At 38.6% G+C, this 23,398-nt stretch overlaps 1 protein-coding gene across 1 annotated transcript in view; it reads right to left on the bottom strand.

The window, feature by feature from the left end:
* Nucleotides 1–23,398, bottom strand: part of cbsa (cystathionine beta-synthase a) — a gene marked incomplete at its 3' end in the record, with an annotated part of 30,066 nt that overhangs the window by 4,587 nt on the left and 2,081 nt on the right. Inside the window, exons 3-15 of the mRNA XM_084095508.1 lie at nucleotides 9,563–9,824; nucleotides 8,893–8,999; nucleotides 8,515–8,649; nucleotides 8,129–8,208; nucleotides 7,845–8,049; nucleotides 7,027–7,118; nucleotides 6,640–6,765; nucleotides 4,281–4,365; nucleotides 4,040–4,145; nucleotides 3,780–3,857; nucleotides 2,882–3,016; nucleotides 2,583–2,691; nucleotides 2,428–2,512 (exon numbers count right to left, since the gene is read on the bottom strand). Coding sequence (XP_083951634.1) covers nucleotides 2,428–2,512; nucleotides 2,583–2,691; nucleotides 2,882–3,016; nucleotides 3,780–3,857; nucleotides 4,040–4,145; nucleotides 4,281–4,365; nucleotides 6,640–6,765; nucleotides 7,027–7,118; nucleotides 7,845–8,049; nucleotides 8,129–8,208; nucleotides 8,515–8,649; nucleotides 8,893–8,999; nucleotides 9,563–9,807 — 1,588 coding nt within the window. The 5' untranslated portion in view covers nucleotides 9,808–9,824. The remainder of the gene's footprint in view (nucleotides 1–2,427; nucleotides 2,513–2,582; nucleotides 2,692–2,881; nucleotides 3,017–3,779; nucleotides 3,858–4,039; nucleotides 4,146–4,280; nucleotides 4,366–6,639; nucleotides 6,766–7,026; nucleotides 7,119–7,844; nucleotides 8,050–8,128; nucleotides 8,209–8,514; nucleotides 8,650–8,892; nucleotides 9,000–9,562; nucleotides 9,825–23,398) is intronic.

Below are 23,398 nucleotides of genomic sequence, written 5' to 3' on the forward strand. Positions count from 1 at the left end.
GTACCCTCCCCTCAAAAAAAAAAAAAAAAAGGTTGTTGATTGTGACCTGTGGAATGTTGGTCCACTCCTCTTCAATGGCTGTGCGAAGTTGCTGGATATTGGCAGGACCTGGAACACGCTGTCATATATGCCGATCCAGAGCATCCAAACACATTCATTCATGCTGACTGCAGGAATGTCCACCAGAGCTGTTGCCCGTGAATTGAATGTTCATTTCTCTATCATAAGCCGTCTCCAAAGGCATTTCAGAGAATTTGGCAGTACATCCAACCGGCCTCACAACCGCAGACCACGTGTAACCACACCAGCCCAGGACCTTTTTTCGGGGGGAAGGTACCCCTCCCAATACAGTAAAACAGCACATTTTAGAGTGGCCTTTTATTGTAGCCAACCTAAGGCACACCTGTGCAATAATCATGCTGTCTAATCAGCATCTTGATATGCCACACCTGTGAGGTGGATGGATTATCTCGGCAAAGGAGAAGTGCTCACTAACACAGATTTTTGACAGATTTGTGAACAATATTTGAGAGAAATAGGCCTTTTGTGTACATAGAAAAAGTCTTAGATCTTTGAGTTCAGCTCATGAAAAATGGGGGCAAAAACAAAAGTGTTGCATTTATAATTTTGTTCAGTGTATATTTTTGTGCAGGATATATTAAAACAAAGCTCCTAAACCGCAGACAGAACACCTATTTGGTGTTAGAGACTTATATTACCGCCCAGTCACATGTAATATAGAAAAAGAGAATATATAATAATATCCTTAAACACCTAAGCCATTGTTACAGGCAAAATGTACAAAATCTGTCAAACCTTGTGCTGTTCCTGCTCTGTGTTGCATCTGTCACTAAAAGTGAATAATTTCATTTAGACCTATGCAGTTTGTACAAACTCATTTCAGAAAAGATTGTTTTGTGAATGTCACAATGTGATTGTCTGACTGTCACAATGTAATGCAGGGTTTGAAAAGCAGATGTTATTAAAGAAAATTAATGTTTATAAAGTCGAAAATTAAATGGAAGTAGCGTCTGTCATTTTCACTGGAAATTGAGTTATGGCATTATGATTAAACCTTACGAAGTTTTACTTTTTTTTATGAAAAAGATACAGATGAATAATTTAAAATAAGATCTATAACATGCATTTAAAAAATTGATTGGGTGAATTTTAATTTCATGCCAACTTTAAGAGATGTAAATATTAGTTGGTTTTGTTCCAAGCGAGATTAAGCAGTTCTCAAAAACAATTAATGAAAACATAATTGGTTGCCTTAAGTTATAATGGGTTGTCGAAATGTTTGATGCTAGCTTAACATTTATCAAATTTATTCAGCAGTCATTTAAAGCAACATTGTTGAGGAATATAGGATAAGAATTTCATTTAAATTAGTATTGTCTTGGTACAAGCTCATGTTCAATGCAGTACTCAGGGACAGATATTAGCAGGCTGTAATAAGCCTACGGTAGCAACTAATTAAGAATGTGCTAGACTGTTGAGTTTAGCTTGTTACATGAATATCAAATATTTTATTTATTTGAATTTATACAGATGGGTTATTGTATGTTTATGTAAATATTATTATCATCATTATATCATTGTCACCTTCACCATCACCACACTTTCACATAAAATCTGAATTATAGAGGCGGACTATGCACCACGCTAAGCCATTATAAGTGGACCTCTGGGATAAACAATTACAGAATATATGAAATGACCTCTAAGAAGGGTCAGGGTTCTGTCACAATTTTTTGGGGGTTTATTCTTGGTTTGGTGACAGAGCTCTGACGCTCCTATCGTCTTGTCTTTGTGTTAGTATGCAGTTTCAAGTTCCGTACACGCTTTCATCTGCTTGTTTCTATTGTAAGTGCAAAGTATGGTGTTTGGATCCCGGCACTTCAATCTAGCTCGGTTTCAGTTCAGTGTCCAGGTTTGGACATTCATGCTCCATGTTTTGTCTCTTATTGTATGCACATGGATTTAGTGTTCATTCACTCACTGTGCACTCTTGTCTCGTGTGTTTTTGTCGAGCACATGGTTTATGTTTTCATTAGCCAGGCAATCTTGTGTTCTCTTGTTTTGTATGTTTCTATGTGCCATGTGCTTTGTTGTCTATTGTCTTAACCCTGCCCTTTTTATTACCTGATTATTGGTTTAATTGCCCCACCTGCTCTCCCTCGTTACCCTCCTAATTTCCTTCCTTATTTATTTCCCTTGTGTTTTCTCTCCTGTGCTGGTTCATTTTGTATCCATATTGTGCTTCTGGTTGCCGTTGTCTGGTCTAATCTAGTCTAGTCTGTGAGTTTAAAATTTTTCCCTGTTGTGTTTTGTTTTTTGATTTGCCCTACCAAGGGCCTTTTGTTCACATTATCCAGTCAATGAAGAATTATTACTCAATGTCTGGTCATGACAATAAACACTCACACTGAATCTGCTCATGGACCACCAGGGCAAAGTGATCAGTTTCCAAGATCCGAGACAGCCTTCCCATGTTGTCAGTTAGACGAATCTAAAACAGGCAAAATGGTAAAGTAATATCAGATGGATTGACCTTTCTAAAAGTCCTGCACTAGACTCACCTGCTTGAACTGTTTGTAGAGCACTTTGCTGACAGGATCAGAGGGCTTCACCTTTCCTGCAAGCACAGAAGCAAGCATGTTTCCCAGGGTCACCATACCCAGAATCAACCTGCAGAGAGGAAGCCAAACACAACTGTATTCCAGTCCTCATTCAAATGTAGTGTAAAACACTTTCAATCAGCTTCATTTACACTGACAAATGTTTTAATACAATAGGTACTGATGAAAATTACAGTGAGGTCGTCAACATTTTATTTTGAATTTAATATGAAAATGTTCTTAGTTGCATTTTCACTCACCCAGCTTCATCTACGACAGGTGCCTGATCAAAGCCCTTTTCTTTCAGAATTTTGATAGTTTTTTGGCATGTGACTGTGGGCAGCACAGTAAGGGGAGCACAGAGGTTTAGACTTTGCAATTTCAAATTCCACCACCTGGAAGTAATTGAATGACAGATGAAGATCAATGAAGAATGAACACAAGACCAAAAACAAATGAGAGGCTGCTCAGGTTCTAAATACCTAGACTTTGTATAAATGTTTAAAATAGGGGAAAATGGCCATAGCTTTCACAAAGAGAAGTTATCATATCCACAATATCTAAATAACTAAAAAGTGTGGAGTGAAATGGGTTTTCTATGGTTTAAACACCTAGTTCAAAACCATTTTAAATAATATTATAGATGAATAGATGAATGTGTTCTCTAAACTAAATGTTCCACTATCATCAAAATAAAACCTCAGTTCTGGGTCATAACTGAGATGGATTTTAACTTAAAAGTTGAAAAGTATTCACAGGACAATGGTAAGTTCAAATTAATGGTTTGATATTTTTGTATAATAAATTGTACATATTTTGCTGTTACGTTAATTGTTTTGTGTTTTTAATAATTGTTTTACTAAAATAAATAAAATGCATTGAAAAAACGTACCCCATATAGTGTGATGTCCTGATCATGTTTTGTTATTATGACATGTCAAAAAGGGTCAATATGTATTTCTTTTTTTATGTGGCAATGATGGAAATGTTCAATATATTTTAAAAGACCAACTTATATTCATATAGAGAAATTTAAGTAAGTACCTTAATGAATATTCACCAAATGAAAAGTATGACAAATAGCCCTAGTCTCACCTATACACTCCACTTGAGCTTTGCTGACTAAATCTTAAATTGACAAAATGATCCTCTCCTCACCAGGGTTTATTCACCATGATGTCCTCCACCCTCAGAAAGCCCTTCTGGAACATCCACTTATCACTCAAGAACTTGGACCTTTAGAGTATATATTATATTTACACAGTATATGTTATACATGCATGCACACATCTATGCATTTGGCTGATGCTTTTAACTAAAGAAACTTAAAGTGCATTTAAGGTCAAATTTATCGGTTTGTGCTCCCTGGAAAAACAAACTGAAACTGAATACTTTTATTCAGTAAGACTTCTCCTTACATGTAATTTCGAATCGAGTCTGGCAGAATCACAACACAGCGCTGACCCTCCTTCAGCTCTTTGGCAAACTTTACTGCAGCTACCATGGCAGTGCCTGAACTACCACCTGACAACAGAGACAGAGCATTAGACTGATAAACAATGCAGCATTTACCTACTTCAATATTCTCATAAACATTTCACATGTTGAAAAATTCACAGACATATAAAGGTGAAATTTAATAAAAGATCATGTTCTTACCACATAACAGCCCTTCATCTCTTACAAGCATTCGGGCCATGGCAAACGATTCATCGTCTTTGGATTTGTACCATTTGTCAACCAACTGAAATAAACACACACGGGGGTTTCAAAGTAGTCCTGCATCATTTGTACATGACTGGTTCCCCCACCAATAGGACGCTGTAAGCCAACCCTATACTTCTACTGCCAACTACTGGTAAAATGTCAAAATAGCAACAAATGGAACCAATGAGTGGACTATTGCAACAAACATGTGGATGTCATAGAACAGGGTCTGTCCTTTTGGGCGTCGGTTTATCCAGATGAAGACATGAGGAGAGTATAATTTGTATAATATTTGATCTTAGCACTTTTACTAGAAGTATGTGATAATGTGCCTGATATGGTATGTGACACCTTTATTTGTTTATAAAAATAAATTAATCAAATAAGCATTTTTTTTTTATTATTATTATTATTATTATTATTATTATTATTATTATTATTTTTAATGCTTTTTATCACCATAAAGCCTACTGTATCATATTTGATACATAAATATATTATTATCTGACTATTAGTTCATATGCAAGGTTTTACAGGGTTATACATTTTTATATTTATTGGACTTGAGCAAACATGAACTTGTATTTTTATTAACAAAGATGAATAAATAATGTAAAAAAAGCTCATTGTTAGTTAATGTTTGTTAATACATTAACTAATGTTAACGGGGCCTAATTTTGTAAAGCATTACCAACTTTTTTATTTCCAAACATTTGCTATAGTTTTCCCTGCTTCAAGTGCACAGTGTTGGTAAAACGAAAAAATTGTCATCATTGGTTTAATTTTTTCTTGCTGTTCCACTATCAACTTAAATGCCTCATCTCTATGTCTCTGTCCCAGTTATACATAAACACATCCGATAAGACGTGATTGAATATGTGCACCTATAACAGGGCTAATTCATGTCTGGATGTTTGGGAAATTAGTATAAATAAACAATAGCCAGAGGTTAAACGTGCTCACTATGGTTCAAATATGGATCATGATGCACTCACTGTTGATTTCATCATTAGGTTTTGTACACAGGATGCTTTAAAGGGTTAGTAATTACTCACCCTCATGTTGTTCCAACCCCTTGTTCCAACCCCCTTGTGGGCCTCTGAGTGAGTTCACGTAGTGTAACAGCGCAGCGCTTCTGGGTTGTACGTCAGAACAACCCAGAATGTATGTCCGGATCCAGGCTGTATCCAGATCTGACGAAGGACCTTCGCCTGGACCTGATGACAACGCAGTGCTGAAGTGCCAACTAGTCTCTCCCTATGGAGGATCCCTTTACCACTCTACAGATAAAGCGTTGTCGCGTACCTACCCCGAAGTGACAAAATAAAATAAAATTCTGTATCAAAATTTATAAGGAAAGACCAGTACTTTGTTTAGGCTTGGTTTGTAGGGAATTACAAACCTGTGCACATATATTCAAACGCACATAACTATAGAACCAATTCTTAATGCGCATGTGAACGCCATCAGCGTTTATCACAGGTTCGCGTTTAAAGTCTGTGTAGAGAGAATGGTGTCGTCTTAGCGGCCCCTAACTTAATAACAAATGATCGTTGCGACGGAAGCGAATCAATCAAAACTAACTTTAGCTGGAAAATAACTTTATTAAAGAACTGCTATAAAGCCAAAACAATCTCTGTTACATTAAATTATACGCTTATCTCTGTAAAGCTGCTTTGAAACAATCTACATTGTTAAAAGCGCTATATAAATGAAGATGACTTGACTTGACTAGAACGTAGGCTTACTAAATACGCCAATAGTGAGCCTACGTTCTGACGTACAACCCAGAAGCGCTGTGCTGTTACACTACGTGAACTCACTCAGAGACCCACACAGAAGAAAATGAATAGTTGAATAAAGTCGTTATTTTTGTTTTGTTTTTGCGCACAAAAAGTATTCTTGTCGCTTGATAAACTTAAGGTTGAGCCACTGTAGTCACTTGGACTATTTTAACAATGTCTTTACTAACATTTCTGGGCTGGCAGATATCAATTACCTAGCAGCCAATGAAGGAGTGAGACAGCTCTCAGATTTCATACTCAGATTTCACCCTCAACATGAGGGTGAGTAATTACTGACAGAATTTTCATTTTTGGGTGAACTAACCCTTTAATGTATGTGGCAGTGCAGAAATATAACTAAAATAAATTGGAGGGCTGCATAAAAAATGATTGATGGTCAAAGATCTGGTAGGATACCAGTTAAAGAGCCCTATCATGGACAAATACAATTTTTAAAGGACATTAGACTTTTATTTGAATCTAATTTAACACTCTACATAATCTAACACCTATGTACAGTCACTCACAGATCTGTCCAGAACGGTGGGTATAAAGTCATATCCGATGCCCTCCACTTCATACTGGGTTTTATCTGTCCGGTTCAGCTCATCAGGCTCAGCGAGGATCGAGCCCTCTGGGTCCACTGCAACAATCTAGCAAAACAAAGACAGACTTTAGACGTGTGAACATATTCGGTGTTGTCTTGTTACTATGCCTTAGTGACTTTAAAGTTGCAATTTATATGATTTCTTATGCAGACTCAATGGTATTCCTATGATGTGGTATACTCTTCCATTTTTCTCTTTCTGGCTTCTTGGCATTTTAAAATAAAATAGTACTCTGTTTTTTGTTACAAAACAAGTGAATTTCAAAGAATTGCTGTGCATCAGGTCTCAGGGACAATCAGTGCCTACCTTAACATTTGGGCATTTCTCCTTCAATTTGCGAGCAACGCCAGTAATGGTGCCACCTGTGCCAGCTCCTGCCACCAGCATATCTACTTTTCCTGTTGACACAGGTAAGGCGAGTAGAGAGTTAAAGGGATAGTTCACCTCAGAACCCTTTCATTCATTGTAGAAGCACAAGTGAAAGTATTTTTAATGAAATCTGAGAGATATTCGCCCCTCCATTGGATAGCCATTCACCCAAAAAATGGTTCAAAACATTCATAAAGACATTGTAAAATAAATCCATATGAACTGAGTGGTTCAGTCCAAGTCCTCTGAAGAGAAGCATCAAGCAAGTACGGTTGAGCTTCCGTTTATCAAATTTGAGTGCTCTATCTGCTGATCAAGCGATTGTGTCACTTCAGAAGACTTGGATTAAACCGTTCTATTCATATGGATTTCTTTTACGATCTCTTTATGAACGTTTTGAACAATCAGAGTTTTGGGTGAATGGACGTTCAATGTAGGGACAGAAAACTATCAGATTTCATTAAAATATCTTAATTTATGTTCCAAAGATGAACAAATGTCGGTTACACTTTATTTTAAGGTGTCCTTGTTTCAGTGTAATTTTACATTTAAATACTGAGCAATATTAATTAACTACATGTACATGTACATCCTTAGGGCGGTGCAACTGGTGAGACTGCACCGGGCCGTGCGCTTCCAGTGGCTAAGCGGTCGATTCAATTCCAATTCAATTCAGTTTGACAACAGACAAGAGTTATGTTGTGAAGATCAAAAGCAGAACAAAGACAGAGAGAGAGAAAATACACGATTACTACCATCACACTGCTCCAGAATCTCCTCAGCAGTGGTGTCATAATGAGCCAGGGGGTTGCTGGGATTGCGGTATTGATCCAGGATGTGCGAGTCAGGAATCTCATTCTTCAAGCGCCAAGCCACACCCACATGGGACTCTGGGGAGTCAAACCGCGCACTGGTGGGAGTTCGGACTATCTCAGCACCCAAAGCTCTTAACACGTCAACCTATGATGAGACTCTTGTTTAACTGCATAAAATTTAACATTCTTGGTGGGCTAAGAAAACTAATTGGGATAAATCGTACCTTTTCCATGCTCATTTTCTCAGGCATAACAATTATGCAGCGATAACCCTTCACTGCTGCAGCCAGTGCAAGACCAATACCTGCATAGAATGCACAAATTTGTTAGACCTTCAGACCAGATTTTTTTTTACTAAGCAAATTTTTCTTTTTTTCCCCCCAATTCTTTTGTTTTTATTAAAAAGAAATTTCATGTCCACTACAATGGACACCATGACTAAAGCAAAATAAAAATTATCATATATTGTTGAAGATTTTGAAAAGAACATACTGTACTGAAACAATGAGCAATTCAATAGGAATGTAAAAAAAAAAGTAAGATGAAGTATCAAAAAAGTGTTTGACAAAACAGAACAGTCTGTAAATAATAAAATGACCTGTGGGATTACCTGTATTTCCAGAAGTGGGCTCTATAATGGTGTCTCCAGGTTTGAGAATGCCGTCCCTTTCTGCATCCTCCACCATACGCAGACTGATGCGGTCCTTCACACTACCACCAGCATTAAAGAACTCACACTTGGCCACTGCAGACAAACAAAACTTAATGACTGTTTTATGTAACAATAAATCCACATAGCAGGGAAAACTACTTCTATGGACACAAGTGTATGTCTAAAATCCCTTGTCTTTTTAAATATTTTGTCTTTCAAGGATACCAAGCTTTTGAAGTTTCTCATTTGTAATACTCCTTCTGTCATTAAATGGTATTGACTTTGAATTTAATTGATTTACAACTTCAAAAGTAAAAATATGAATTAATCACTTACAAAGTTCACACTTTAGTCCAAAAGTCTTAGAGATCTTGTTTATGCGGACCAGCGGTGTGTCTCCAATCCTGTCCAGGATGTTGGGCAGAATGCCTTCAGATTTTGTCCTCCAATGGTGAAAAACGAAACAAAACAAACAACAACAAAAAAAACCACTCAAGGTCACTTGAAGAAAAATAAACTCACATTAAGGTAATTTTGTGACAGTGTAAATTAAAAATCTTAAAGGAGTATGCTGTCAAATTTCCATTGTGATTTATTTGACATCTGGTTAAAATATACATGATGAGACTGTCACTAAATAAAAATAATAACAGGTAAAAATAAAACCAAGTCATGTACTTATGAATACATACACAAGAATGTATCTGCTTCAGTGTGTGGACACTGTTTTAAAAGAATATTACTTGAAATATCTTTACAGAAGATAATACCTCCTCTTTCCTCTTATTCTCTCTCTCTCTCTCTCTCTCTCTCTCTCTCTCTCTCTCTCTCTCAACACATTTATCTTGCAGATAAGTTTCCTAATAAGGAGATATTCCTGAGAAGTGAACAGATATGTTTTGTTTAGTAGGCTCAGCTTTTTTAGTACGTGTCATTCCCCTGTCACTTGATTTAAATTAGAAATCTTGTAATTTTAGGTTAGATTCTGAAAGTGAGTGATCATCACCTGGGAAAGTATGTGTGAGGGGACTTTTCATGAGACATTCCCGGTTTCCAGGTACATCTACTTGGCAGGTCAGGACGAATCCATTTAGGGTCAGTGGCCCCAGTTTCTCTATTAGGCTGCAGGGGTCTGTCTACTACATCATCCGAAACCAACTTGTTCTCTACGCCATTCCTGCCAGTGGTCTTCTTGCCAGCAAAAGGGCAGGCAGGGGTGTCTTTCTCTTGGTTGGATGGGCCTGAAGGCATGATTTCTCTATAGTTCCCTGTAAAGAGTTTTAACGTTTAACCCAGGATAATTTGTTCACAATGGATTTTACATATTGTAGATTAAGACATGAATGAACATGATTATAATGGATTTGATTATACACAAGATACATAATGGAGACATTTAATTTAATCTTAATCAAAAGTAGCAGCAGTTCCTACATTATCACCCATTTATTTAGTCAAATGTCCAAAGACTTCGGAACTGGCACACTTCCAGGCTGCTGGCTTTGTACTCATTCCAAAAGCAAATATCACCAAAACATCAAAGCCCACAATGCTAAAGTACATAATCCACAGAATTAACAAAGGCGGCAACAGAGTGCTACAGTGATGATGTATTTTTGTAGATCAAATAAGATTTATCCATTGGCTTTTGGATTATTGCCTAAATTCAAGGAGACGGAGACCAGAGACGATGGAAAAACACACGGAGAGCAGCAGCTTTATTTTTTTCCAGCTCTGATAGCCGCAAGACCATGCCAAACGTGGTGAGTGCGAAAACAAGCTCAAAACGTTTTAGACCCCGCTTACACCTGTATTTAGCGTTGTTCAGTTGTGATCCGATCAGCATCTTAATAGCAGTAAACAGGGCCTATATCACCTTTTCAAGCAACATCACCACAATGACATGAGGAGCCATGACAATTCAAGCCTTGTTCATTCAAGTGCATGTTGATACACTCCAATCACCCAGACAAACATAGCAGTTTCTAGCATGAAGTTGTATCAAATATTCCAAACAAATCTGACGCCTTGAATGCACATAGCTTAACCATTAGGTTAATTCCAGAGTATGAGAACCATTAATAGATAACCCAAGAAGCCATGCATATAATACACCAGCTGTTAAAACTCTGAGGCTCTCCAAGATGGCAAGCATGCTTGACTGATTTAATGTGAAATGTCCACAATGGGCAACTCCTTGAACTCTTCATCATGTTCCTCAAACCATTCTTGAACAATGTGTGCAGTGTGGCAGGGTGCATTATCCTGTTAAAAGAGGCCACTTCCATCAAGGAACACCATTGTCATGAAGGGGTGTCCCTGGTCTGCAAAGATGTTTAGGTAGGTGGCACGTATCAAATTTATGTCCACATGAATGGCAGGACCAAGGGTTTCCCATAGCATTGCCTTGCTGTTTCAAACATACTCTGACCCAGTTGCCTTGCCATAACAATTTGTCCCTTGTCAAAGTCGCTCAGATCTTTATTCCTGCCCATTTCTCCTGCATGATTAGGATAACTGATTGTTTGCTTACCATCTAATCTACTCAGTACTTAATATGTGGACTTATGACATGATCAACAATATTCGCTTATCCTGTGTGTGTGTGTGTGTGTGTGTGTGTGTGTGTGTTTGTATATAATCTTTTTCTCTCAAACATTTTAACATAGAAATGATCAAACATTAGAATTATCAAACATCTTCCATTATGCTTGATCAAAATTCTACTGAAGGAGTATTTCAAAACATGACACTACAGGACCAGAGTTTTTCCCTATTTTGATGATTTCAATTAAGTTATTTTTTTTCCAGTTCAACAAAAAGCAAATCTTCTGTCAGTCTAAACAGGTGTGCTGGATACCAAGATTTAATGGAAATATGAGTCTCGCTCATGATTACAATATTTACATAGTGTGTCAGCAGAAATAATAGACCTACACATAAAGCAAAAAAGCAGCAGTGTTCTGTAGTCTATTTAATTCACGCCTGCCCTGTATGCAAGTAGCCTATAGTGTACCCAGACAGCATGGTAACATTGATTCAATGTTGAGTTTTGATCCAAACCATCATTTTGGTTGACATCAAAATTTCAGTGTTTAAAGTGTGTTGGATCGGCATTGAAATTTTGATGAAAGGGAACAGCACACATGGGTGAAGACAGTGACATTGAACTAACTGTTGGAGCTATTTAGTAATGTGTTTAGATTTCATTATGATAAATTTATTTATTTTTTGATTTAATTATGATTAAATTTCTGTTAGTGTTTTGTTAGTTTATTCTTTGTTTTGTTCGTTTCAAGCACGCTAGGGGGCACTATGGGTTATTTAGCTAAGCGCACGGCAGGAACTAGCATGCACCAGGTTAGGCACATGGTTTTTTACCGGAGCGGGAGAGGCACATGAAATTTGTTTTGTTCTGTGTTTGCTCGACTTCAGTTAAAAACAAACACACACTCCCGGACTTTTTATGCATGAATGAAGGCACGTGGCCATGTAAAGGTAGACGTGTGACATTCAATCGATTCCTTGTGAAATACTGTCAAACTCCACTCGTTTGGCCGTTTTCCATTACGGCTCTAAACAGTTATATCACTGACTTACCGGTTTCTATTAAGAAGGTTGAACGTCTTGTGTGGTCTGGGCCAGAATGCGTCCTGTCGCCCCCTCGGCTGAGCAATGCTTAATGTCTTTTGTCCATAAATCCACCTCCAAGCGATCCGATAAGTCCAGCATTGAAGAGTTCAAAGGCGGGTTTTTTACTTGATGTAGTGGCCGTTCGTCAACAAAGTAACAAATAAAAATCTTAAGTCAAAGTTCAAATCAAACAAAAACAAAAGGCCACTGATGCACCGTGGGTTTTGGTGTACGCGGGTGGGAAAAACATCAGGTCCAAACAAGTATTTAAAAATAAACCACGTTTTGTTGAATTTTAAATACTTGTTTGGACCTGATGTTTTTCCCACCCGCGTACACCAAAACCCACGGTGCATCAGTGGCCTTTTGTTTTTGTTTGATTTGAACTTTGACTTAAGATTTTTATTTGTTACTTTGTTGACGAACGGCCACTACATCAAGTAAAAAACCCGCCTTTGAACTCTTCAATGCTGGACTTATCGGATCGCTTGGAGGTGGATTTATGGACAAAAGACATTAAGCATTGCTCAGCCGAGGGGGCGACAGGACGCATTCTGGCCCAGACCACACAAGACGTTCAACCTTCTTAATAGAAACCGGTAAGTCAGTGATATAACTGTTTAGAGCCGTAATGGAAAACGGCCAAACGAGTGGAGTTTGACAGTATTTCACAAGGAATCGATTGAATGTCACACGTCTACCTTTACATGGCCACGTGCCTTCATTCATGCATAAAAAGTCCGGGAGTGTGTGTTTGTTTTAATGAAGAGGATCTGATGATCAATAATCATCGTGTATTTTGCAAACTTGCTCTCTTGTGCATCAATGAACTGTGTGATTTGTTTGCAAACAAAAAAAGGAAAATAAATAAAAGAAACGGAAATGTCCGACGTTGGTGCAAACGATACTGAAAAGCCAAAAAGAGCTGTTAAAATGTCTGCTAAAGGTATAGAATATAGTGTGATGACACTCCAGGAAAAAAGGAGTGAAAAATGCAAACATGCCAAAAAGTGTATGAAACACATGAATGAGTTAATGACATCAAAGGAAAATGTTGATTCAATAAAGAATGAGCTTTCTGTGTTTGTAAGGTGTTGCGAAGACGCACATGATGTCCATAAATCTTTTATGAGTCTACCTTTGCCCAAAGATGAAGTTGAAAGACAAAGTAAATATTTCACGGACAAAATGACAGAATATCGTGATTTTACTGAGAAGGTAAAAGGATGGCTCTCTGACGCGCATGATTCACGTGCTGAGCAAAATAAAGATACTCCTGATGATCAATGTAATGCTGATGAAGTAAATCCTGAAGATAGTGTCTCCAACGTTTCAAGTGTAAAAGCGAGCTTTGAAAATGCACACTCTCAACTATCACGGACTTCTTCGACGTCATCTGCGCGCATTAAAGCGGAGGCCGACAGGGCAGCGCTCGAGGAGCGCATCGCTGCGCAGAAAAGGAAACATCAAATAGAAGCGCAACAGGAAAAACTAAGGAGAGAAATGGAGCAACTTGAGCTTGAAACGGAATTGGCAGCAACAAACGCAAAGCTTCATGTTTTGGAAACCAGGTCACAGTGTGGCTCAAAATGTTTAGACGGCATGAATTCTTATTATAAAAGGAATAAGCCACGAGGAGTAAGTGATTTAAATGCCGACGCCAACACTTTTGTCCCAGATATCATGAATGGCAATGATCATGCTCTTGGTTTGTCTGCTTCTGGACTCCAACCACCAGTTGTTAAGCCTAAACAAAGACAAAGTAAACAAATGGATGAAATGGCATTAAAGGCTGATGCTCCAGTTCATGTGATGCAAACTGTAAACGGAGTGCACATGGGACATAGTCACCATCAGACCCAAGCTTTGACTGACAACTATCAAAATGATGTTTTAAACATTATGCAAAAACAAAATGACATCGCTGCTTTGCTTGTCCAACAAAATCTGTGTGCTGTCCTCCCATCTAGGAACATCTCTGTGTTTGATGGAGACCCTCTCCAATACAGATCTTTTATCAGAGCTTTTGAAAATGGGGTGGAGGCTAAAACAGATAAATGGAGTGATCGTTTACATTTTCTTGAACAGTACACCAGGGGGCAGCCAAAGGACCTGGTGCACAGTTGTCAGCATTTACCATCAGAGCAGGGATACCACAGAGCCAAAAGTCTTCTTGCAGAGCACTTTGGAAATGAACACAAAATTGCTGCTGCATATATGGAAAAGATACTTAACTGGACACCTGTTAAAAGCGAGGATATTAAAGGGTTGCAATCATTTTCTTTGTTTCTGCGTGGATGTGCAAATTTAACAGAACACTTGATGCACATGAAAGAGCTGGACTTACCATCAAACATGAGGAGTATCATCTTGAAACTTCCCTACAAATTAAGGGAAAAGTGGAGAAATGTTGCTTGTGATCTGCAAGAACGAAGAGGTGATAGAGCAACGTTCACTGATCTGGTAGGATTTATAGAAAGACAAGTCAAGATTGCTTCTGATCCAGTCTTTGGTAACATCCAAGACCTACAGCTCACCAACTCCAAAACATCCAATGCCAGTCACTTCAAACAAAGGAAAAGAGGGAGCAGTTTTGCCACCAATGTCACTGCAGTCAAAGAAGGAGTTATAATTCAACATACAGGAAACAATTCCAGACACTCTACTCTTAATTGCCTGTTTTGTACACAAGGTAATCATTCATTGGATCAATGTTCACAGTTCAAAATGAAAGTACACAGGGACAAGATTAATTTCATTAAAGAAAAAGGAATTTGCTTTGGATGTCTGAAAGTGGGCCACATGAGTAAAGATTGTAGAAAACGTTTGGACTGCAATGTGTGTCACCAAAATCACCCAAGTGTTCTTCATATAGAGCGGCAGGATAAAGGAACATCCTCCAATCAACAGTCTGTGAGCTCAACAAATGCTTCACCTTCAGTGTCTCAGACTTGTGGCCATATTGGGGCTGGTCACAAAGATGCCTCAATTTTTTCTATTGTTGCAGTCAAAGTCAAGAGCCAGAGGAGCAACAAAACTGTGCAGACATATGCTTTCTTGGATCCCGGGAGTTCGGGAACGTTTTGTACAGATAGTTTGGCAAAAAGATTGGATGTAAAGGGTAAAAGGACAAGTATTTTGTTAAGAACAATGGGTCAAAAGAAGATTGTAAATGCTGTCCGGTCTTGAAGTATCTGGGATAAATATGAATGATTTTATTGAGTTACCTGGCGTCTTAACGCAAAAGGATATGCCTGTTTCCACACTTAATATTCCACGACAAGAAGATTTGGAACAGTGGTCTTATCTCAATGCTGTTAAGCTTCATGACATTGATGAAGGCATTGATTTGCTCATTGGAACGGATGCACCAAAAGTGATTGAGCCCTGGGAGCTAATCAACAGCCAGGATGAGGGACCTTATGCTGTCAGAACCAGAGTTGGTTGGGTCGTTAATGGTCCACTTCGTGGTGGGAGCAACAGGAATAAAAGTGACTACTCTGCTGTAACATCAAACAGAATCTCTGTTGAACATCTACAGGAAATGCTGGTTAAACAGTTTAACTATGACTTTAATGAGAGGTCGTCGGATGAGCAGCTTGAAATGTCCAGAGAGGATGTAAAGTTTATGAACGTCATGAACAACACCACAAAGTTAATTGGAGACCATTATTGCATTGATTTACCTTTCAAGGAGGAAAATCCCCTGTTGCCAAACAATCGTCGCGTTGCCGAACAGCGCCTCCAGAGCTTGAAAAGAAAGTTTGTCAAGAATGGTCAGTTCAAGGAACAATACATCACATTTGTAAATGACATGGTGAAGCAAGGATATGCTGAGCTTGTGCCTTCTGATCAACTAAAGCAGAGTGATGGAAATGTTTGGTATCTTCCTCATCATGGGGTTTATCATCCCAGAAAGGGCAAGCTGCGAGTTGTTTTTGACTGTGGAGCAGCATATAGAGGGACATCACTGAACTGTCAGCTGTTGCAGGGCCCTGATTTAACAAACTCTTTAATCGGGGTCCTTGTTCGATTCAGACAGGAGCCTGTTGCAGTGATGGCCGACATTCAAGCAATGTATCACCAAGTTCATGTTTCTGGAAAGCATATCAACTTTCTCCGCTTTCTCTGGTGGCCTGGTGGAGATACTTCACATTCTCCAGAGGAACATCGCATGAAAGTACATTTGTTTGGAGCAGTATCTTCACCAAGTTGTGCAAATTATGCATTGAGGAGAACTGCAGTTGATAATGCCCAACATTTCCCTCATGAAGTGGTAAATACAGTCAAAAGCAATTTTTATGTTGACGACTGCTTGAAATCAGTGGCCTCAGAGGAGGAAGCAGTGCAACTGGTTAAGGATCTGACTGCACTTTGTCACAAAGGAGGATTTAATCTTTCCAAATGGATCAGCAACAGCCGAACAGTGTTGCTGTCAATTGCTGAAGACTGTAGAGCCAAGGAAGTGATGGAGCTGGATTTGGACACGGACCAACTTCCAATGGAGCGAGCATTGGGACTACAGTGGTGCATTGAAACCGACAAATTCAAGTTTAGGACCTCATTACAGGAACAGCCACAGACCAGAAGAGGTATTTTGTCAGTGGTCAGCTCACTGTATGACCCTTTAGGATTTTTAGCCCCATTTACTATTCCAGCCAAATTGTTGTTACAGGAGCTTTGTAGAAGAGGCGTGGGGTGGGATGATGCCATTCCTCATTCCCTCTCTAAAAGGTGGTTTGAATGGTTGGAGGATCTCCAGAAGATGGCTGAGTTCAATGTGGATCGCTGTATTAAATCCAGAGATTTTGGAGATCCTGATGCAGCACAGCTTCACCACTTTTCCGACGCCAGCCAAGTTGGATATGGAACAGTGTCGTATTTGAGACTGAAAAGGAACGACAGAGTTCAGGTTGCATTTCTGTTGGGAAAGGCCAGAGTTGCTCCATTAAAGCAGACAACGATTCCTCGACTGGAACTCACAGCGGCGGTTCTTGCAGTCCGAGTTGATAAAATGCTTCAAAAGGAGTTGCAACTGAAACTGGAGAAGTCAGTTTTCTGGACCGACAGCACAACTGTTCTTAAATACATCTGTAATGAAACCAGGCGATTTCACACTTTTGTCGCAAACAGAGTTTCCTTCATCAGAGACGCAGCAAGTGTTCATCAGTGGAGATATGTCGGATCAAAGGAGAATCCGGCAGATGATGCATCAAGAGGAATGAGGGCAGAGACTTTCCTGAAAGGCAGGAGATGGATAAATGGTCCAGAATTTCTTTGTGAGCCAAAGGAGGTTTGGCCTAAGTTGGATGCTGAGCTCGATGCAATTCCTGTAAATGACCCAGAGGTCAAAAGGGATTTGACAGCAAACTCTGTTGTTGTGGATTTTGAGTGTGCCACAGATCGCCTGCTTTGTTACTTTTAATCTTGGAAAAAACTAAAAAGGTCTGTTGCTTGGTTGCTGAGGGTTAAGAGAGCTCTTGTGTTATTGGGACATAAGAGGAAGGAGTTGTGTGCCTCTGCAGACTTCAACAAGGACGAGCTGGAGACTCAAGGACCTGCAGTGGAAAGGAAAATTCAGAGCTTTAAAGCCATGTTCAAAGGACAGAGTCTGATTCCTGAAGATTTTGTGAAAGCAGAATATGCAATCATTCAGTATGTACAAGAACATAAGTTTAAAGCTGAAATTGCATTATTGAAGAGTGGCTGTAATAGTGTTTCCAAGGGGAGTCCGCTGTACAGACTAGATCCTGTGATGGATGATGGAATCCTCAGAGTAGGTGGTCGGCTGGGTCGAGCAGCAATGCCAGTAGAATCCAAACATCCTGTCATTCTGTCCAAAGATCTGCATGTATCCATACTGATTCTGCGCCATATTCATCATCAACTGGGACATGCAGGAAGAAATCACATACTGGCTAAGCTGCGTCAGAGGTATTGGATCATTAATGCAAATTCCGCTGCCAGGAAGGTGATATCTGAATGTGTGGTCTGCAGACGCAATAGAGGAAAGCTTCTTGAACAGAAGATGGCAGACTTGCCTGAGGAAAGAGTGTTGCCTGATAGAGCCCCTTTTACGGACGTAGGAGTCGACTATTTTGGGCCTATCGACGTTAAAAGAGGCAGGAGTCTTCTTAAAAGGTATGGAGTGTTGTTCACATGTTTCACCAGTCGTGCTGTGCATTTGGAGGTGGCACATACGCTGGATACAGATTCCTGTATAAATGCTGTCCGGAGGTTCATCTGTAGACGAGGCCCAGTTTCCTCCATCAGGTCTGACAATGGAACAAACTTTGTCGGAGCCAACAGGGAGTTGAAAGAAAGTCTGGCTGGGTTAAATCATGGAAACATTCAGAGAGCTTTTGTTGAGGATGGCATAAAGTGGAACTTTAACACAGCTGCAGCTTCCCATCACGGCGGTGTGTGGGAGCGCTTGATTCGTTCAGTGAAGAGTGTTCTCACTTCAGTTCTCAAACAACAAGTTCTGGACGATGAAGGACTCCATACTGTGTTTTGTGAGGCTGAGGCCATATTAAATGACAGACCAATTACAAAGGTCTCTGATGATCCAGATGACCTGGAGGCACTCACACCTAGTCACATTCTGACGTTAAAAGGCAAGCCAGTCATGCCACCAGGATTATTTGACCACAGTGATCTGTACATCAGGAAGAGGTGGAGGCAAGCACAATACATGGCAGAACTTTTTTGGAAGAGATGGATTGCTGAATACTTACCAATAATGCAAGAGAGACAAAAGTGGATAAGACCAAGGAGAAGTCTCACTCCTGGAGACATCGTCCTCATTGCAGATGCCACCGCCCCAAGAGGATCTTGGCTGATGGGGAAAATTTTGGATGTGAGAGCAGATGAAAGGGGCCTGGTGCGTTCTGTGCGCCTTCGGACAAGAACCAGCATTCTGGAGAGGCCAGTGACCAAGCTCTGTCTGCTGCTGGAAGCAGGGGTGTGACTCCATGGACTCTCTCTCTCTTTCTTGTTTTTTCTCTCCCTTTTTGTCTCTATCTTTCTTTGGTTTTGTTTTAGGTTCACCACAAGGAAGACCGGAAACCGAAGCTGATGTATGATATGCTATATCTAGTTATAGGTTAGGGTTGAGTGAATAGCTCCTTTGGGAGATTGATGTAATTGTGATTTAATGCACAATTAGGGGCCGGAGTGTTGGAGCTATTTAGTAATGTGTTTAGATTTCATTATGATAAATTTATTTATTTTTTGATTTAATTATGATTAAATTTCTGTTAGTGTTTTGTTAGTTTATTCTTTGTTTTGTTCGTTTCAAGCACGCTAGGGGGCACTATGGGTTATTTAGCTAAGCGCACGGCAGGAACTAGCATGCACCAGGTTAGGCACATGGTTTTTTACCGGAGCGGGAGAGGCACATGAAATTTGTTTTGTTCTGTGTTTGCTCGACTTCAGTTAAAAATAAACCACGTTTTGTTGAATTTTAAATACTTGTTTGGACCTGATGTTTTTCCCACCCGCGTACACCAAAACCCACGGTGCATCAGTGGCCTTTTGTTTTTGTTTGATTTGAACTTTGACTTAAAAATTTTATTTGTTACTTTGTTGACGAACGGCCACTACACTAACAGTGAGTCTTAGTTTATGAGCACAAGATCTTGCAGGCATATCTGTGCAAAACACTACTGGGTGTTTCCCAATCAGTGGGGCGTTTCAGTTCATGATGGGCACTTTCAATGGTGTTACCTCATTTGCTCTAATACACTGGGGGTTTGGTTTAGGGGTGGACCCTCATGATTTTAGCAAGTCTGTTGAAAAATGGTTGAAAAACACCAATTGTAGTTTGAAAATTGGCACTAATTGGTATACGCCCATTTTGGTTTTGCATGTGGGCTTCTCAGTAGTTAATTAATGCTTCCTTATTAGAGAGAAAACACAAGGTGCGTCCTATACGGAAGTCTTGTGTGTTTGACATGCATGAACTCTCTGAGTTTCAAACAATGGTGCATATAATGTATTTCTGTTTTTAGCATGCTTTTTACTTGCATTTTATTTATTGTTACTAAATCTACTAACATTCATTAATTTTCAAAGTAAGTAAAGTGTTGAAATAAATCGCACAGATAGCATGGGGACATTGATAAAATGTTGATTTTTGATCCAAACCATAATTTTGGTTGATATTGACATTTCAGTGTTTAAAGTGTGTTGGATCAGCATTGAAATTTTGATGAAAGCCAACAGCACACATGGGTGGAGACAGTGACATTGAACTAACAGTGATTTGTAGTTGATGAGCACAAGATCATTCAGGCATGTATCTCTGCAGAACACTAGTGGATGTTTCTCTATCAGTTGGGCGTTTTCAAACCACAATGGGCATTTTCAACCGCTTTACCTGATTTGCTCTAATCCACTGGGGGCTTGGTTTAGGGGTGGGGTGGTTTAGCAAGTCTGTTGAAAAATGTTTGAAAAACATTTATTGTAGTTTGAAATTGGCCACTGATTGATAAACGCCCATTTTGGTTTTGCATGCGCACTTCTCAGTAGTCTAATGCTTCCTCATTAGAGAGAAAACATAGGTGCATCCTATACAGAAGTCTTGTTTGTTGAAGCACCTGACATACTTACATGACTTCTCTAGCACAGTTTCAAACAATGGTGCATCTACATTCTTAAAAAATGCACATTGCTTTAGTAAAGTTTATTATGAATTTCCTGAATAAAGTTTTAACGTCATTTAACACATTTCTTGAAGTGCAGGAGACATGAATGAGCAAGAAAGTTACACTGCAAACATAGCCCCTTGCATCCGTTAGTGCTTGCATTCAGAGCACATTACTCCTTAAAGGCGGGCATACACTGTGCGATGTCTGTGCGATTTCAGCAAGGAACCTACTCACACTGAACGAGTAGATCGCACGCGATGTAAAGCCAAAGCTCAGGATTTATGTGCTCTCACACTGTACGGTCCGAACGTCGAGCTGTGACTTGACTGCTCACACTATACATGTGAAATATGCGCGAATCAGCGCGATAAATCCTCGTGCTGGGTTGCGCCTATGGATGATATCATGTAGCCTATTCCTGAATCTGTATTAAATTTGAGAAATGTAACTGATTTCCATTCAGTTTAGCTTGTTTCCACTGAAACACAATAACAAAAAACATCTTATGTTTATTAAGAAAGTGACTGACATGGCTATTTTGTGATATTTAAAGAGATTAAGGTCTACATAAGGTGAATCTACAGCTTCAAAGGGATAGTTCAGCCCGAAATGAAAATTCTGTCATTTATTCACGCTCAAGTTGTTCCAAACCTGTATGAATTTCTTTCTTCTACTGCACACAAAAGAAAATAGAGTGAAGAATGTTGGCATCCAGACAGTTGATGGTAGCCATTGACTTCCATGGTATTTATTTTCTACTATGGAAATCAATGGCCACCGTCAACTTTCTGGTTACCAACATTCTTTAAAATATCTTCTTTTGTGTTCAACAGAAGAAAGAAACTCATACAGGTTTGGAACAACTTGAGGGTGAGTAAATGATGACAGAATTTTCATTTCGGGCTGAACCATCCCTTTAAAGAAATGTTCATTGAAAAAACCTAAGCTAAGATAAACTTGTTACTTGAATGCTATGTAGTTTCACAGAAAATGAACTGAGATATAGTTAATGGCTACAGCTCATAGGTGTTTGTTCCTCTTCATGAAGTCATGAGTTTAGCTCCAGCACCTGCCTGGAAGTGTTCATTGATCCTAATGACCTTGATTAGCTGCCTCAGGTGTGTTTAATTAGGGCTGGAGATAAAATTGGACACCCCTGCCATAGTGCTTTCTTTTGATATTGAAGCATTAATAGATTTTAGAAAAATAGATTAAATAAACAGAATTTAATGATACTTTAATCGTAGTTTGAATATTTTGTTCAGAAACTTTTCTTTTTAAAGTGAATCATATTGTGTTTAGTATATTAACATTCTTAAATGTGGCAACTGAATTGACTTGTTCTTGAGTAACATCATGCTTTCTTTTTCAGATTTCAGAGAACCCAAAGGAAAAGAGGTAGTAGTCTGATGTAAGACAGATTTTTAAAAACCTGAACCGTTGGACCAGCTGTAGTTATGACATCAGACTTCTGAAGCCAATTTTATTTTTAAAGGTTGAAATGCTTTTGTCCTATTTCTCCCCCTTTCTTTTTTTAAAGAATGATCTTTTAATATATTTTGTCATTGATTGATTGATTGATTGAATAAAATAAATGGACTCAACTGCTGAAAAGGTGTCATTTATATTTTAAAAGGTTTTTGCCAAATTTTGAAATGGTCAGGAATTTGTTGACGCATCATTGATGTGTAGTTGAAATATTAATGTTGTTTCGGTACATCAGATGGCAACATTGTTTGACATTCCTTTTCAGTTGTATTTTCAGTGTTTCAACAAAATGTATTTAGAATCAACATCACATTGTAACATTGATCAAACAATATTACCAAAGATTATTTCTGTTAATTTCAGTGTTAATTCAACAGCAGTGATGTAGATTCAATATCATAGTGTAATGTTGATTCAACAATATTATCATTGATTATTTCTGTTAATTTCAGAGTTGATTCAACAGCAGTGATGTAGATTCAACATCTTAGTGTAACGTTGATTCAATATTACCATTGATTATATTTGTTCATTTCAGTATTGATTCAGCTTCGGTGATGTAGATTCAACATCATAGTGTAACGTTGATTCAACAATATTATCATTGATTATTTTTGTTAATTTCAGTATTGATTCAGCATCGGTGATGTAGAATCAATCATAGTGTAATGTTGATTCAGTAGCATTACTATTAATTTTTTGTTCAACAGTTTCAACATTAACTGAGGGTGCAAAAGTGATGTTGATCAAATATCACTTCGTAATGTTGAATCAATACTATTACCGTTGATTTTTGGTTGAAATCTCAACATTGCTTCACCATTAACTGAGGGTGCAAGAGTGATGCAAAAACAACATCACTTTGTAATGTTGAAGCAATATTAACACTATTGATTTGTGGTTGAAATCTGAACATCATTTCAATATTAACCGAGGGTGCAAGAGTGATGCTAAAGCATCAACACTGACTCAACATTGTTTCAATGGTTACATGCTATCTGGGTATACAAAGACTAATAAAAATAATGTATTGTATTATGTTACTATGTAAATAAAAATCTTGATGACAT

Source organism: Abramis brama (genome assembly GCF_963993115.1).
Source record: "Abramis brama genome assembly, chromosome: 2".
NCBI classification, from domain to species: domain Eukaryota; kingdom Metazoa; phylum Chordata; class Actinopteri; order Cypriniformes; family Leuciscidae; genus Abramis; species Abramis brama.